This window comes from Choloepus didactylus, chromosome 2, assembly GCF_015220235.1.
Source record: "Choloepus didactylus isolate mChoDid1 chromosome 2, mChoDid1.pri, whole genome shotgun sequence".
NCBI lineage: Eukaryota > Metazoa > Chordata > Mammalia > Pilosa > Megalonychidae > Choloepus > Choloepus didactylus.
The window spans coordinates 214,841,331-214,858,796 of NC_051308.1; the positions used below are offsets into that span (position 1 = coordinate 214,841,331).

Consider the following 17,466-nt stretch of genomic DNA (forward strand, 5'->3'; position numbering starts at 1 on the left):
TCAGCTTTACTTATATTATGTTCTCTTAGCAGGCCACCTTTCTGGAAATGTGCATTAAAAAATAGTGCCAACCTAGATATGCCAAATGACCACAGTATGATAAGTCCAAGTCAACAGTAGTCCCGAAAACCCTAAAGAATACCCAGATCCCTATCTGTGACTCTATAAAAGTTTCACTCACTAACTTTATTCTTCAGAAACTCAAATCCTTCAGAGAACTCTTATGACAGCTAAGTCCTAAAACCCAGAGGCAATAGCCTCTCCAAGAACATCAACCAGATGTGTCCCCTTTTGCATAAAGCCAACACCCCTTTTCATCATGAACAAGTTAGGGTGATCATTGCCTAGATATTCTGGAAGTTCTAGAAAGTTATTAAACTAGAGGAAGGGGTAGCAACAGACAAGAGGGAATTTAACAAAGGATTATGAATACTGAATCTATATAATTTTCTTTTTCTTAGTTGCTAGGGTATTAGAATAGCTAGAAGGAAAGAATTGAAATGGTGGAACTGTAAGCCATAGCATCCTTTGAAATTTGTTCTATAGCTACTTGTTAAATTGTAACTTGAAAGTTATCACCTTTTTGTATATGTTATATTTCATATTAAGGAAATAACTGAAGTTACAGTGCTGTAACTTGTAACACTTTTGGAAATTTCTTATATTAATCATGCGTCAAAAGATATTATCTTTTTGTATATGTGTTATACTTCACAATAAGAAAATAACTGAAACTGTGGAAATGTAACCCATAACATTCTTTGAAATTTGCTCTCTACTTGTTAAATTGTACTTGGAAAGTTATCACTTCTATGTATATGTTATATTCTATAATAAAAAATACGATTTAAAAAATGGTACAGATACGCACTTACAGCACCATCTAATGCCCTCAACATTCCCTCCCCAACCCCTTCTCAATTTTACAATAGAGCCTTGATCTCTTTAAGAAGTCAGCCATGACTGAGGAAAGAGGGATGATGGGAAGATGCGCCCAGCTGAGTTCTGGAGCACCACGGGAAAGAGGGGCGGGGTCCAGAGCTGCGCATGCGTGGCTGGCTGGTTGTTGCGTTGCAATGGTTTAAACCCAAGAATTTCAGTAAGAGAAAATAAGCTTTCTCCTGGCCCGTGAGTTTTGGGTCCTATTCCCCATCCTCTGCCCTGTGCTCTCCGGGGGGAGGGGAACAGTGAGGTGACCAGGTGCCTACGGCCGCGCGGGCAGCGGGAGGGGCCTCCCGGGGCGTGGCGGGAGCTGCGGCCACATGATGAGGCGGGCGCCCGCCGCCGCACGGCTCATGCTGCTGCAGATTTTGTCGCAGGGCCCGGCTGACAGTCACTGGCGGGTCGTTCTCTTCCTCTGATGCAGCGTTGCCGCGTTAGTGCTTACTGACTGGCGTGGGTATTTTTGCTGGCGATACTCAGGGGAGGGGCGAGCGTCAATAGATTGTTGTAAGTGTGGCAAGTGGTGAAAAGTTCTCTTCTCTTCTGAACAGGCTTTTGAGCCAATTGTGGATGTCCATGCCTGGCTTGACCATTTGGATAAAGACAACTTTGGAAAGCTGCTTTTTTGCTTCAGGTATAATACGTCCAATTTAGGACGTGTACGCTTTAGAGAAAAGGAATCTACTGAATGGCTAACAGTTTTTTATTTGCAGGAAGACGATTGTGAAACAGCGCTCAGGGCTGATTCTTTCCTGGGCAGGGCTGAGCGTGGCCCCATGGAGACCCCGAAAGGCGCAGGTGGCCCACTTTAAGTAAGGGCGTGCTTATTGTTTAGTTGCGGTGGTATCTTGAGCTCTGATCTATGGTTAGGCGAAGTTTTGGGACCCTTTTTGGAGGGTCTGCGTCATAGGTGTGGGTGGGGAGGTTGGCTTGCCCTACTTTGGGAAGTAAAAGCTGAGGTGGGCCTCCAAGTACTAATTTTCATGGAGTCAGAAACTATTTCTGGGTCCATTCTTTTCAGAGATTGCTAACTTCCTCCTTTGTCTTGGTCTCCTGAGCTATTCCCCTAAACAACCTTCAACATCTGAAAGACCAGAGTGCGTGTTTTTAAAGATACTAGGGAAGTGGGAGCTACTGGAACACTTTTTCTCATGTGAAGGCAGCCACTAAAGGGAAAAAAAGAGCAGAGAGCAAGAAGAAAGAATAGAGTTAATCAAGCCTCCAGAGGATTTTTCAAGTCCTCAACCCTAAAGCTTTGTGCTCAACATAAAGCTATTAATGTAGGTAAAGATGAAAAAAAAAAAGGAATAAGCATGAATACCATTCCTTTATGTTGTGTTTTAGGAGTCCAGCTATCCATTACCAAGAAGAAATCTATTTGTTTTAGATTGGGGAATTCTTTTACATAAAAAATTAGAATGAAAGAAACTTTGGATGGTGAATCTGACAAAGCAATGGCACCACAGCAAGGGCTTCTGGACAAAATTAAAGAAGAACCTGACAATGCTCAAGTAAGCATTTATCTTGATTTTTTTAAAAATTCTTTCTTTTCTATATGGTAAATTCAAAATTTTAGTTAGGCCATTTTTGGTTTGTAAGTTAGAACAACCCGGGCTAATTTTTTTCTCATTAGATGGACCTACTAATCAGTTTTTTACTCTGGATGCAAAAAGATCTCATTTACAGTATATTTTTTTCTATAAAAGGAAAGTAATAATGTATTCCCCATTCCCCCCCCCCCCCTTAATTGGCATTTCTTTTTTTATTTTCTTATATCTGAGAGCCGTTTCTTTTTTTTTTTTTTTTTTTTCACCCATAAGTATTCATGGTTTACTCTCTGCCAGGCTCTGGGTATTCAGGAGTGAGCAAAACCAATTTAGTCCCTTCCTTCATAGAGCTTGTGGGTTAGTAAGGGAGATAGATATTATATAAGTAAATGATCAGATAGCATATGTAATTAAAGACTATAACTAGTGCTCCAGAAGAAAAGCTTAAAATGGGGACTCTGACCTAGTTTTGGTTGTGGGTAGGAAGTGGCTAGTGAAGGCCTCCCTCAAGAAAGGATTTGTAGGATAAGTTGTGAAGAATGAATAAACCAGGCAAAGGGTACAAATGAGAGTGTTCCAGACAGAGCACTGCATATAGGAAAACCCTGAGTTGGAAAGATGCATGATTCTTTTGAAAAACTGCCAAGTTCAGTAGACCTGGAACAGAAAAGATGTGAAAATGGTGATGAGGATAATAATAATTATCATAAAACAACAATAATAATACTAATAATATGTGGCATTAACATGTCGACATATAGGATATATCATAATACTATGTAATGTTATTAATGTTAATTTATTATTAATTCTTACATATGCTTATAGTGTGCCAGGCACCATTCTCATAATCATATTATAATCTACATTTTACAGAAGAGGAAGCCAAGGCACCAAGAGGTTAAACAGTTTACCCCAGGTTACAGCCAGTAAATGGCAAAGACTGGATTCTAACTGACAATCTGATTCCAGAGCCTGTGCTATCCTGCTTCTAATGATGAGGCTCTATGTGCAGTTTGGAGCCAGATTATGGAGTGTCCCGTGGGCCTTGTTACTTATTTTGGTCTTTATCCTGAGAGTAGTGGAAAGCCATTGTTGAGTTTTAATAGGGGAGTAAGATAAACAGGTTTGTGTTTGGAAAGGTCATTTTGGCCTCCCTTTAGGGAACCAGATTGGAAAGCAAAAGTCAATGTGGAGAGACCAGTTTTGTAAGAAATGTCCCCCCTCCCCCACCTTGGACAATTCTTTTGCTTTGTACACTGTGGTTGTTGACTTTATTGCATAAGCAAAGCAAACATTTCTCACGTCATCTTAAAGGTAGTATCATTCCAGGACAGGGATGCCATATATGTTTCATCTCGCTCATTAAGTCCTTGTCTTCCTAGAGTGCTGTGCTGATAAGCGTTCTGAGATCCTGTCTACAGGTTGTGGGTTGGGGGATAGCAGCATCCATGACTCTTATTTTCCTTCTAAATGGTAGATTCCTCTTCTTCTTTTGCCAAACGTAGTCATTTGTTTACTAGGTTTTGTGGATTCTACTTTTCAAAATTTTTTTTTAATCTCTTTTCCTCTCTCTTTCACTATTTCTTATCAGGACTTTTATAACAGTTTCTTGCTCATCCTTCTTCCTTTAGTCACATATTCCAGCAAACCGCTCTGCAGCAATGCCACTGTACTCTTTATAGATGAGATTACATTACTCCCTTTAAAGGCTGTATTTCCTGGGTAGTAAAGCATAAAATTTTTAGTGTGACATCCAAAGCTATCCATGTTTAGGCCTTTGTTTCTTTCTTCATTATCATTGCTCATCCTTCCTACCTTTTCTAATTTATGCCCCTGCAATCTCTTTGCATCATTCAAAGATATATTCTGTTGACTTTATTCACTTGCCTTTGCACATTGCCATTTCTTCTGCCTGTAGTATCTTAAACTAGGTAGCCTGGCAAAAATCTGCTTTTATGATACAGTTCAACTATCACTCACAGGTAGAATTAACCATTTTCTGTTTCTCTATTTTTACTGCAGTCACTTATATTATGGCATTTACAGGTCAGTAAATTTGTCCTACTGATCATACTAATCTTGACATTCCCCCCTTTTTCCCTCTTCTTCATTCACACACAAGACTGCAATCTCTTTGAAAACAGAGACTGATCTTATTTGACTTGAATCCCCAAATCCTTGTGACTGGCACAAAGTACATGTTCAGTAATTGGAATAAGAGATCCTCTTTATCACAGATCAGGATACTGAGCTTGAAGGAATGAGTGACTTTATCAAAGTTCCATGGCAAAACTAGGATACAAAATCAGTTTTTGCGATTCTACGTCCAATATTTCTTTCATTACACCTTGCCAATAGCATATAAATTTAACAAATAGTATGCTATCAGTTAATTGAGTGTTCTTTCTGAATATAAAAATTGTGTTAATGGAAATCTCCCTAACAGCTTAGATTGTAAATTTAAGTTTATATAGGACTCTCCTCAGTTCTCTTTGGTTTTTATTAATGCTTCAAGGTGAATAGGCTATAATTTTTCATAATTGAAGATGTGGACTCTGATAGAAGAGCCAGTTGAACAAATTGTATATACTTTTTTCCATCTTGTATTAATAACTCAATTGACTGTTGGAAAATAGGATATAAGAAATTGAAAATGTTTATTATTTTATGATACTGAGAATCTGCTCTGGATATTAAAGTTGATCTCATTCTTTCATTCATTCAGTGAGTTTTTATTCCTTTTTATATAATCCATAGCACTTCTTGAACACTTTTTAAACAGTTTAGGTATGTTAATCCATTTGATGCTCTCAACCCTGGGAAGTTAAATACTGTTCTTATTCCCACTTTATGTTTCCTTATGTGAGGAAACTAAAACACAGATAGTAACTTGTTAAAGGTCGTATAACTAATAAATGGTTGAGTCAGGATTTGAACCCAGGCCGCCTGATTCAAGGCCCAAAACCCTTAACCAGTATACTAAGTTGTGTTAGTTATTTGTTTTCAGAAAAGCTACAAAAATGAAAAGTTATGGCCCTTGCCCTCAAGGCAGTTTAGAGTGTAATAGGGAGAACAGGGAATGAGAGAGCTGATATTTGTTGAGTGATTCCATGTTGCCAGAAGCAATGGCTTATGCATTCTCATTTAAACACTGCAACTATATGAGGGACATATTCTTTCCCTATTTTAGAAAGCGGGAACTAAGACAAGGAGATGTTAAGTAATTTATACAGACTCAAAACTAGGAAGCATCAGAACTAGAATAGTTGACTGGTTCCATACTTATATTCTTTCTATTGCATTTGCCAGCTCTGTTCAATTACAAAGTCATAGTAAATTTGACATATGATGATACTGTTTCCTGATTGTCTACAAGTAGGATTTTGAGGGCAGTAGTAAGTGTAGTTTGGGATCTTGTGTGTTAAGAAGCTTATGAGACATTCAAGTGATAATGTCTGAGAGGCATTTGCACATATGGATCTGGGATTTAGAAATTAGAAAGTTATCTACCTGTAGGTACAGAGTAGTCAGATAAAATACAGATGATAATTTCATTTATTGCTCCCTTGTAAATAAAAATACAGTTCTCAGCATCAGAAAAGACTTGCATTATTCCCATATATCCAAAATTACATATGAAAAATAGATGTAACTATTACAAAAGATTCTCCAGTTCTGAAAGATTCTTTTTATAAAGATTAAACCTAGTCTAATAACTTGTAAATTTTGGCTTTTAAAGTATTTGTAAAGGTGATCAGGATTAGAATATGGAAGAGATGAATATGCTAGATTACTTTTTTGCTTGAATTTTTTGTTTACTTACACACACTGTATTAATTTCTCTTTTTAAGGAGTATGAGTGTGCCCAACAGCCAAAATCTCAAGAAAGTGAACTGAAAATTAGTGCTGTGTTTTCAGTCAGTGACAATCCTCTTGGTAAGAAATAAAACTGTATAAATTAATTACAAGTAATATTTGTTTATTCTGAGTATAAGAATTGAGAGAAAGCAATTCCTTATGTAAATCTTTCTCTTCCTTTAGAATAGCGTTTTTCAAACTGCAGGTGTCTGGTCTTGACCAGCATTTAAAAAAATAGCATAGAATAAGACTTTATTAGAGTGCAGTGCACATAGTGAAAAAATGTATTGTTTCATGAAATTTCCATTTCAATTATTAAATTATATATATATACATACTAATGTATATGTCCTGGGTTGTAGGTTCTTACTGTGGATCATGGTAAAAAAAAAAAAAAAGTTTGAAACCCTCTGTATTGGAGTGCCTATTGCCTCATTAATATTGGATTTCAAGACTTAGGGAATTTGTTCTAAAACGGAGATAAAATATATATTCATGTTGATACTAAAACTGTTTTTTTCTTCTTATTTTGTTTTGTAGCCCAACAATTGACCCCAGGCTTTCAGTTTTCTCTTGCATCATCTGGCCCAAATGTATTGCTTCCTTCAGTTCCAGCCGTAGCTATTCAGGTTTTTTGTTCTGGTTGTAAAAAAATACTTTATAAGGGACAAACAGCATATCATAAGACAGGATCTACTCAGCTCTTTTGCTCCACACGGTGCATCACCAGATATTTTTCATCTGTCTGCGTACCACCTCCTCCCAAGAAAACCTGCACAAACTGTTCCAAGTATAAAATTCTTAATTATGTCCCTTTTTATTTTGCTTTCTTAGTTGTATATAGTTCAGTTCAAACATGCTTTAAATCTTTATAAACTTTAAATCTCTCTAATGCATTTTTATGGAAACAACTTTTTAGTTAATTGAGAAATTTGCAAATTTTAAAGTTTTGTAATTAAAAAAGTGACATAGTATTGCCTCAACTGGTATTTTCTTTCTCTTTCAGTTTAAATTTTACTATGGAAAGAAATAATAAACCGTTTGTGAGAATTGCGGGATCACTTATATATCCTGTAATTGTAGACAACAACCGTCTAAAATTATTTAACAGTTACCTTGAAAGTTGTTGAAATACAGAATAAAATAATGTCATTCTTCTAATAGTATATGAAAATTACTTAATTTTTTAGAAGGTAAAAGCTCTAGATGGTTGCAGAAATATGCATTTATTTCTGACATTCTTGTGAGCTATTGTTGGAGCCTTTGTTGCTCTATATGAATAAGGAAGCTTAGTTGTAGAAAGAGACGAAACAGCACTAAAGTCACATAAACCTGTTTCTCCACCTCAGTACATTTGAAGATTTGGGAATGTTTTGCTACTTCTGTGGTAGTGTAATTCCAGAAATACAATATGTTGTCACTAATCCCTAAGCTAGAGCATGAAAGAGCTTGGTTTTGGATTGTGACTCTGTCACTTATTAGCTGTGTGACCTTGGGCTAGATATTTGGCTTTTCTAAGCCTCAGTTTCTTCATCTGTGAGTAGTATCTACTTCCATGGATTTTAATGGGACAGTGTTAGCACAAGCTTAGCACATAGTAAGTGCTTAAAAAGTGGGATCCTATTAGTAGTAGTAATAAAATTAATATTATTATGTATACTCATAGAATTTGTAAGCCCCTATTTTTACCTTTGGAGATGTATATGAGTTTTTTTATTTGCTTGAATGTATTGGTGCAATGTATCTAAAAGATCCTGCTAAAATGGAAATATCCAACTGAAAAGGAAAGAGGAATTTTTTGTATTTTATTTGAATATTTAAATTTGGTTTGTTCTGAAATGCCCTTCTAATTTCTTACTTTAACACTTTCATGTCATTCTCATAAAATTAATCTGGAAAGGCAAATCTAGATTTCTCTTTTCTAGATATTGCTTATTATATAGCAGTAAAATAATATGGATTAAATTTTAAAGAATATAGCAGGAATTATACATCTAAATGTATATTGTTCTCTTAAAAGTAGTCACCCTTGTTACTGACTTTTTACCACAGTGCTGCTCTTATTCAAAGCTTTTTTTGATCTTTCAATTTGGTATTGCTTTTGGGGCCTATGAAACATGTCTTTAAAGTAGGTTAGGTGACAAATCTGTTTTTTCAGTATGAGTTTGATTTTTGCAAATTTGCAAAATTATCAGGTGAATACAGTTACACTGAGTCATACTGTTAAATATGAGATTTGACTATAAAATTAAAAAGTAGTTCTTGTAGTTTTTATAAATTAAAAGAGAAATGAAAAAAATTGTTTTGAGCCATGTTGTGGTTGCTGCAAGATGTCTGTTTTTCCAAGACAAATGTTAAGATATAATACTCATTTGGATGGATAAGGTTTTGGAGTTTGTTTATATTTGTGTTCACAGATTTTCATTAAAATGTCATTCTCATTGGTTTACTTATATGTACATTATGCTACTGGCATATTTAGCTTATCAAATTAAATTCTTTATTTGCTCTTGTTTTTAATAGAAAAGTCACTTTTCAGAATTAGTATTTCGTCTGTGTATAAAATATCTACTTGGTTTCCGAGATTCACTGTCATATTTTTAAGGTTAGGTGAGTTTTAGAAAATCAACATACTTTTGTTGTCATTGTTATTCTTTCATAGTTTACCATGAAACAGTAGTCCTACATAATAAAGGTACAGAGTGGGAGGCAGACTAAAGATACAGACGGAAATATCTAAAAAACAGATTAACTACATGGTCTCTAGAAATCAAACTGCCTAGTTTTATATTCTGGCTTTGCTGTTTATCAGCTATATGATTTTGACAAGTTTTTTGAACTTTCTGATTCAATCTCTCTATTTGTAAAAGGCAAATTACAATAATACTTACAATAATACTCTGTTTTTGTGATAATTAAATTGGATAATTTGAGTAAAGCCTTTAGAACAAGGCTTGTACATAGTAAGTACATATTACTGTATTATATAATATTATTGCCATTATCGGGCTGTACAAATGTTTTTAATTATTGACTGTTTTCTTCAGTTTTTAGACTTGTCAGAATGACAATACTTAGTCTCTGATTTTACCCGGGTATTGCTATCAGTGTTTATTGCAAAAATTAGCACTTACAAAATGACTCTAGAAATCTCACAGAACACAAAATTATTTTGGTTCTTCCTGTCTCATTCTTGTATCCATCTGTCCTTTGATATTAATCCTTAACAGCCCCTTTGTCATCTGTTTCTTTGATCTCTTCAGTCATAGCTAAGTTTTATATATCATGCTAATCTTTACATAAATTTCTGTTGTTTGTGTTTCCCAAATCTTGCAGTTTTAATTTCCTTGTCTCATTCATGTTTCTATTCTTGGCAGCTGCTGGCTAGTATGAGGATAAGTGTCTTGTGGTCTGGAGTTGTGAGATGGCTATTGGATTTAGTTCCATTGGCTCCAGCGGATCAAACTTGGTTGGAGTTGGAAGCCTCACTGTTTTTGTCATGAGTATCATGCTGGCTAGATTTTAAATATAATTCTCCCTCAACACATCTATGAATTAGGTATTATAAACTCCATTTTATACATGAGGAAATTGAGACATTACTTGTCTCATTCATTATAATTTAGCTGATAAGTAACAGAACTAACCATCAAATCAAAGTTTTCACATGCCTTTTTCCACTATACAATAGCTGCCCCTAGTTATGTAGTTATTTTAGCTCACAAAGAGGAAAAAATTACAGTTGTGATGAACATGTTTCATTTTGTCTTTGTTATTTATTTTTAGGGACATTTTAAATCCAAAGGATGTGATCACAACCCGCTTTGAAAATTCCTCTCCTAGCAAAGATTTCTGTAGCCAGTCATGTCTGTCTTCTTATGAGCTAAAGAAAAAGCCTGTTGTTACCATATATACCAATGGCATTTCGACTAAGTGCAGTATGTGCCAGAAGAATGCTGATGTAAGTTAATTTTACCTTTATTGGGATTCTGCTCAAAGGTCAGAGATTTTTAACTGTGCTTAGTTTGTGTGTATATGTGTATTTTTATTTCCTAGATTCGATTTGAAGTTAAATATCAAAATGTGGTACATGGTCTTTGTAGTGATGCCTGCTTTTCAAGATTTCACTCTGCCAACAACCTTACCATGAACTGTTGTGAGAACTGTGGGAGCTATTGCTATAGTAGTTCTGGTCCTTGCCAGTCTCAGAAGGTTTTTAGTTCAACAAGTGTGACGGCATATAAGCAGGTATGATTATGAGTCTGTTGCACATAGTTAGGCCTACCCCTTCTGAGTTACTAGCTGCTCAGGGATGAAATGCAAAATGAGAGTGAGTTCTTCCCATCAGTTGATCCAAGTGTGTGATTTCTCCTCCATAAAATGGGATAGATTCTGATACTGTAAGGGATGATTGCGATAGTAAAATGAAATAGGTGAAGGTTCCCTTCATGGCCAAGAATTCATAAATGTAATTTCATGATTTGCTGTGAGTGTGAAATATTTTGTGGAATATTGATTATGAAGACAACTCCGTACCATTACAAATAAATTATGACAAGGAATTAAAATACTATAAAATCAGTGAATCCAAAGGAAATGTATCTTTTCCTTTTTAAAAATATATTTTCAATGTATTTTGAAATGGTTTGTAGCTATTTGGCAAAATTGCCATGTTAGAATATTTTGATTTATCTTAAAGAATAATGGATGAATCTGGTTACTAAATGTATCACTTTTGTGTCTAATTATTGCTAAATGATATGGGTTTTAAAAAAATACAATTTTTCAAAGATGTAAAAGGGTAGAGTTGTTTTTTTTTTTTTCAGTTACAAAGTTTGATTTGTTACTTTCTCCAAGCAGTTGGTAATATGCATCCAACATTGAAAAGTATCCTTTTTCTGGGAATTGCCACTTTGCCACTCTGGTTATTGCTTTTACAGGAAAATAATCCATGTTATTTTTATATATGATCCCCAACCCCAAATAAGTTTTTCTTTTTTTTTTTTTTTAATTAGAGAGCTTGTGGGATATAGAAGAATCATGCATGAAATACAGAGTTCCCATATACAACCCTATTTTTAACACCTTGATTGGTGTGGAACATTTGTTACAATTGATGAATGTGTATTTTTATAATTGTAATATTAGCTATAGTTCATAGTTTAACTTAGCATTCACTGTGTTGTGTAGTTCCATGGATTTCATTTTTTAACTTTTTATTCTAGTATCATATATACAACCTAACATTTTCCTTTTAACCACATTCCAGTATATAATTCAGTGCTGTTAAATCACAATGTTGTATTCCCATCATCATCCATTAACAAAATTGTTCCATCATCACAAATAGAAACTTTGTACATTTTAAGCCTATTCCCTATCCCCACACCATCCCCTGTAACCTATATTCTAGATTCTCACTCTCTGATTTTGCTTATTCTATTTCATGTCAGTGAGATCATACAATATTTGTCATTTTGTGCTGGCTTATTACACTTAACATGATGTCCTCAAGGTTCGTCCATGTTGTCCCATGTAACAGAACCTCATTTCTTTTTATGGCTGAATAATATTACATTGTATGTATATACCACATTTTATTTATGTATTCATTGGTTGAAGGACACTTGGGTTGATTTCATTTTTTGGCAATTGTGAATAATGCCGCTGTGAACATTGGTATGAAAATCTGTTCAAGTCCCTGCTTCAGATCTTTGGGTATATATCTAGAAGTGGGATTGCTGGGTCATATAGTAATTCTATACTAAATTTTCTGGGGAACCACTAAACTGTCTTTCACAGCAGCTATACCATTTTACATTTCACCAGCAATGAATAAGTTTTCCCATTTCTCAACATCCTCTCCAACACTTAAAATTTTCTGTTTTTTTAATAGCAGCATTCTAGTGGGTGTGAAATGGTATCTCATGCTTTTGATTTGCATTACCCTGATGGCTCATGAAGTTGAGTATTTTTTCATGTGCTTTTTGGCCATTTGTATATTTTCTCTGGAAGGATGTCTATTCAGGCCTTTTGCCCATTTTTAAATTGGGTTGTCTTTCTTGTTAGGTTGAAGGGTTTCTTTATATATTCTGGATATTAGTCCTTTATGGAATATGTGGTTTCAAACTATTTTCTCCCATTATATAGATTTCAGTTTTATTTCCATGTTTAAGTCCTTTGAGAAACAAAAGTTTTTAATTTTGATGAGGTTGCCTTTATCTGTTTTTTTCTTTTGTTGCTTGTGCTTTGGGTGTAAAATCTAAGAAACCATTGCCTGACACAAGGTCCTGAAGATGCTTCCCTACATTTTCTTCTAGGAGTTTGATAGTTCTGGCTCCTATATTCAGTTCTTTGATCCATCTGGAGTTGATTTTTTGTGTAAGGTGTGAGATCGGGCCGTTCTTCATTCTTTTGCAAATGGAGATCCAGTTTTCCCAGCACCATTTGTTGAAGAGCCTGTTCTTTCCCCATTTTGTGTTCTTCACGCCCTTGCCAAAAATCAGTTGGCCATAAATGTGAGGGTTGATTTCTGAGCTCTCAGTTACATTCCATTGGTCTATATGTCTGTCCTTGTTCCAGTACCCTGCTATTTCGATTATTGTGGTTTTGTAATACGTTTTAAGATTGGGGAGTTTGAGTCCTCCAGCTTCGTTCTTCTTCCTCAAAATGGCTTTGGCTGTTTGCGACCTCTTACCCTTCCATAGAAATTTGATGATTGGCTTTGCCATTTCTGCAAAGAAGGTTGTTGGAATTTTGATTGTGGTTGTGTTGAATCTGTAAATCGCTTTGGGTAGAATTGACATCTTAACAATATTTATTCTTCCATTCCATGAACATGTAATGTCCTTCCATTTATTTAGGTCTTCCTTAATTTCTTTTAGCAATGTTTTGTACTTTTCTGTGTACAAGTCCTTTACATCCTTGGTTAGATTTATTCCTAGATAACTGATTTAGTTGCTTTATAAACCAAATTTTTTTTTTTTTATTTCTTTTTCTGATTGTTCCTTGCTAGCATATAGAAATACTACTGATTTTTCAGTGTTGATCTTGTACCCTGTCACTTTGTTGATTTATTAGCTCTAAGAGCTTTGTCATGGATGTTTCAGGATTTTCTGTGTATGAGATCAAGTCACTGACAAATAGGGAAAGTTTCACTTCTTCCTTTACAGTTTGGTTGCCTTTTATGCCTTTTTCTTACCTATCAAGAACTTCCAGTACAATGTTGAATGACAATGGTGACAGTGGGCATCCTTGTCTTGTTCCTGATCTTTTTCAGTCTTTCACATAAAATATGATGTTAGCTGTGGGTTTTTCGTATATGCCCTTTATTGTGTTGAGGAAATTTCCTTCTATTCCTAGTGTTCTAAGTTTTCATCAAGTAGGGGTGATGGATTTTGTCAAATGTCTTTTCAGCATCAATCGATATGATAATGTGATTTTTCCCCTTTGATTTGTTAATGTGGTGTATTACATTAATTGATATTCTTGTGTTGATCCACCCTTGCATATCTGGAATAAAACCCACTTGATCATGGTGTATGATTCATTTAATGTGCTGTTGTATTCGATTTGCAAGTATTTTGCTGAGGATTTTTCCATCTATATTCATTAGAGAGATTGGTGTGTGGTTTTCTTTTCTGGTAGTACCTTTATCTGGCTTTGGTATTAGGGTGATGTTAGCTTCATAGCATGAGTTAGGTAGTGTTCCCTCCTGTGCAATTTTCTGGATGATTCTGAGCAGAATTGGTATTTATTCTTCCTGGAATGATTGGTAGAATTCACCTGTGAAGCCATCTTGTCCTGGACTTTTCTTTGTTGGGAGATTTTTTATGACTAATTCAATCTCTTTAGTTGTGATTGGCTTGTCAAGGTCTTCTGTTTCTTCAAAGGTCAGTGTAGATTGTTCATTTGTTTCTAGAAAGTTGTCCATTCATCAAGGTTGTATAATTTGTTGATACACAGAAGTTCATAGTATCCTCTTACAATCTTATTTATTTATGTGGGGTCAGTAGTAAAGTCCCCCTATCATTTCTGATTTTATTTGTTTGCATCTTCCCTCTTTTTTTCTTTGTCAGTCTCGCTAAGGGTTTGTTACTTTTACTGATCTCATAGGACCAACTTTTAGGTTGATTGTATTGTTTTTTTGTTCTCAGTTTCATTTATTTCTGCTCTTTGTTATTTTTTTCCTTCTGCTTGCTTTGAGATTAGTTTGCTGTTCTTTTCCTAGTTTCTCCAGGTGTACAGTTAGTTCTTTGATTTTAGCTCTTCCCATTTAATGTAGGTGTTTAGGGCTGTAAATTTCCCTCTCGGCGCTGCCTTTACTGCATCCCATAAGTTTTGATATGTTGTGTTCTCATTTTCGTTTGTCTCAAGATATTTATTAATTCCTCTTACTTCAACAGCACATTAAATAAATCATACACCATGATCAAGTGGGTTTTATTCCAGGTATGCAAGGGTGGTTCAACATAAGACAATCAGTTAATATAATACACCACATTAACAGATCAAAGGGGAAAAATCACATGATCATGTCGATTGACGCAGAAAAGGCATTTGACAATTTCTTCTTTGACCCACTGCTTGTTTAAGAATGTTGTTTAACCTCCATATAGTTGTGAATTTTCCTGTTCTCTGCCCGTTACTGATTTCCAGCTTCATTCCATGATGATTAGAGAAAATGATTTGTATAATTTCAATCTTTTGAAATTTATTGGGACTTGTGATCTTCCTGGAGAATGATCCATGGGCACTTGAGAAGAATGTATATCCTACTGTTTTGGGGTGTAATATTCTGTAAATGTCTGTTAGGTCTAGTTCACTTATCATTTATTCAGGTTCTTTCTTTCCTTTTTGATCCTCTGTCTAGATGTTCTATCTCTTGATGTAAGTGTTGTATTGACGTCTCCAGCTATTATTGTCGAGACGTCTATTTCTCTCTTCAATTTTGCCAGTATTTGCCTCATGTATTCTGGGGCACCATGGTTAGGTTCATAAATACTTATGATTGTCATTTCTTCTTGGCAGATTGTCCCTTTTTATCAATATATAATGTCCTTCCTTGTATCTTATAACAATTTTGGATTTGAAGTCTACTTTGTCCAATATTAGTATAGCTAACCCAGCTCTTTCTTAGTTGTAGTTTGCTTGGAATATCTTTTTCTAGCCCTTCACTTTCAACTTCTTTGTATACTTGAGTCTCAGGTGAGTCTCTTATAGACAGCATATAGGTGGATCATGTTTTTTTATCCATTCTGCCAATCTGTGTCTTTTGATTGTGAGTTTAATTCATTAACAGTCAGTGTTATTACTGCAAAGTCAGTACTTACTTCAACCATTTTATCCTTTGGCTTATCTTATTTTTCTCTCTCCTTTTAACATTTCAGTTACCCTTACTGATAATCTTCATTTCTGATTTCTCTCTCCTGTTTTTTCTTTTCAACCTGCAGAACTTCCTTTAGTATTACTTGTAGGGCAGGACTCTTGTTAACAAACTCTCTACGCTTATGTTTATCTCTGAATATTTTAAACTCTCCCTCATATTTGAAGGACAGTTTTGCCAGATGAAGAATTCTTGGCTGGAGTTTTTCTCTTTCAGTACCTTAAACATATCATATCACTGCCTTTTTGCCTCCATGGTTTCTGATGAGAAATCAGTGCTTAGTTTTATTGCGTTTCCCTTGTAAGCGATGAATCACTTTTCTCTTGCTGCTTTCAGAATTCCCTTTTTATTTTTGGCAGTTGACATTCTGATTAGTATGTGTCTTGGAATGAGTCCATTAGGGTTTGGAGTACTTTGCGCTTCCTGGACTTGTGTCTTTATGTCTTTCATAAGAGTTGGGAAATTTTCGGCCATTATCTCCTCAAACATTCTTTCTGTCCCTTTTCCCTTCTTTTCTTCTTCTGGGATACCTGTGACATGTAAGTTTGTGTGCTTTGTGTTGTCATACAATTCCCTGACACCCTGCTCAAATTTTTCTCTTCTTTTATCTGTCTTTTGTCTGTTTGATTTCGGATGTCCTATCTTCTAGGTCTCTGATCCTTTCTTCTGACTGTTCAAATCTGCTGTTGTATGCCTCTGCTCTATTTTTAATCTCATCTATTGTGTCTTTCATTCCCATAAGATATTATTTTTCTTTGCATGCTTTCAATTTCTGCTTTATGCTCACCTGGTATCTTCTTAATATCCTTTATCTCTTTAGCCATATCTTCCTTTGTCTCCTTGAATTGGTTTAGGAAATTTGTTTGAACATCTTTGATTAGTTGTTTCAAATCCTCTGTCTCCTCTGATTTTTTAATTTGTTCCTTTGGCTGGACCATATCTTCCTGTTTCTTAGTATGTCTTGTAATTTTTTCCTGGTATCTGGGCATCTGATTATCTTGATATTATTATTCTCAAGGTCAGTTTCCCTCTCTTGTCTAAGATTTTGTTGTTGATTGGGTTCATGTTAAAACTCTTCTTTGGCACTTGGTTTGTCAGTATTTCACAGCCAAAACAGGTCCAGGGTCCCAAACAGTGGGTGCAGACCAATTCCAAAGGGCCCTAGGGATAGGCTCAGGAAAACAGCTTCCTAAGATTGCACTTTCTCAGCCTCAGGTTGGGAATTTTCAGCAACCTATTCCCCACAGCATGACAAAGCCAAGTGTTTTTTTTGTTTGTTTTGTTTTTTTTTTTTTTTTTTTTTCCCTCTGTTCCCTCTGCTTTTGAGGTGGGTAGAAAGAATGGTGCTGCAGGTGCTGCAGGTGTCTGTCCGGAGAGAGCCATGGCTGCAGGACCCAGAGGTTCAATTTTGCCGGCCAACAGTTGGATCAGAACTGTGGTGTGTCCCCCTCTGTTCCCGATGGGAGGGCTTCCCTGACTCTTCCAGTCCAGAACAGTGTGCCGGTCAGGAACCAGGCTGACCAGAAGCTGCTGGCCTCGAGAGTAGGGAATGTGTTTTGGGAGCTGTGACCAAGTAAGACACTCACCGCAGTTTCTCTGTTTCTTTTTCCAGGTGTTCCTTGTATGTTGCAGGGTCCTCCCCTGCTGCCCCCCTTCCTCGAGCCCCAGAACAACTGCTTTGGACAGTTTCTGCCTGTTTCTAAGTGTTTTTGGTGGAAGAATGAGTTCTGC

General features: G+C 35.7%; 1 protein-coding gene across 9 annotated transcripts in view; it reads left to right on the forward strand.

The window, feature by feature from the left end:
* Nucleotides 1–1,062: 1,062 nt before the first annotated feature.
* The window catches only part of ZMYM6 (zinc finger MYM-type containing 6), a 36,112-nt gene continuing 19,708 nt past the window's right edge, over nucleotides 1,063–17,466 (forward strand). For 2 of the 9 annotated variants that reach the window (XM_037827766.1, XM_037827775.1), the window contains exons 1-8: nucleotides 1,063–1,128; nucleotides 1,494–1,576; nucleotides 1,656–1,754; nucleotides 2,287–2,453; nucleotides 6,344–6,428; nucleotides 6,891–7,140; nucleotides 10,137–10,311; nucleotides 10,407–10,598. In XM_037827766.1, the coding sequence (XP_037683694.1) occupies nucleotides 2,361–2,453; nucleotides 6,344–6,428; nucleotides 6,891–7,140; nucleotides 10,137–10,311; nucleotides 10,407–10,598 (795 nt within the window). In that variant the 5' untranslated portion in view covers nucleotides 1,063–1,128; nucleotides 1,494–1,576; nucleotides 1,656–1,754; nucleotides 2,287–2,360. Of the gene's footprint in view, nucleotides 1,129–1,266; nucleotides 1,396–1,493; nucleotides 1,577–1,655; nucleotides 1,755–2,286; nucleotides 2,454–6,343; nucleotides 6,429–6,890; nucleotides 7,141–7,315; nucleotides 8,961–8,982; nucleotides 9,910–10,136; nucleotides 10,312–10,406; nucleotides 10,599–17,466 lie in introns of those variants that run through there. The other 7 variants (XM_037827769.1, XM_037827768.1, XM_037827772.1 and 4 more) reach the window with 7 other exon arrangements.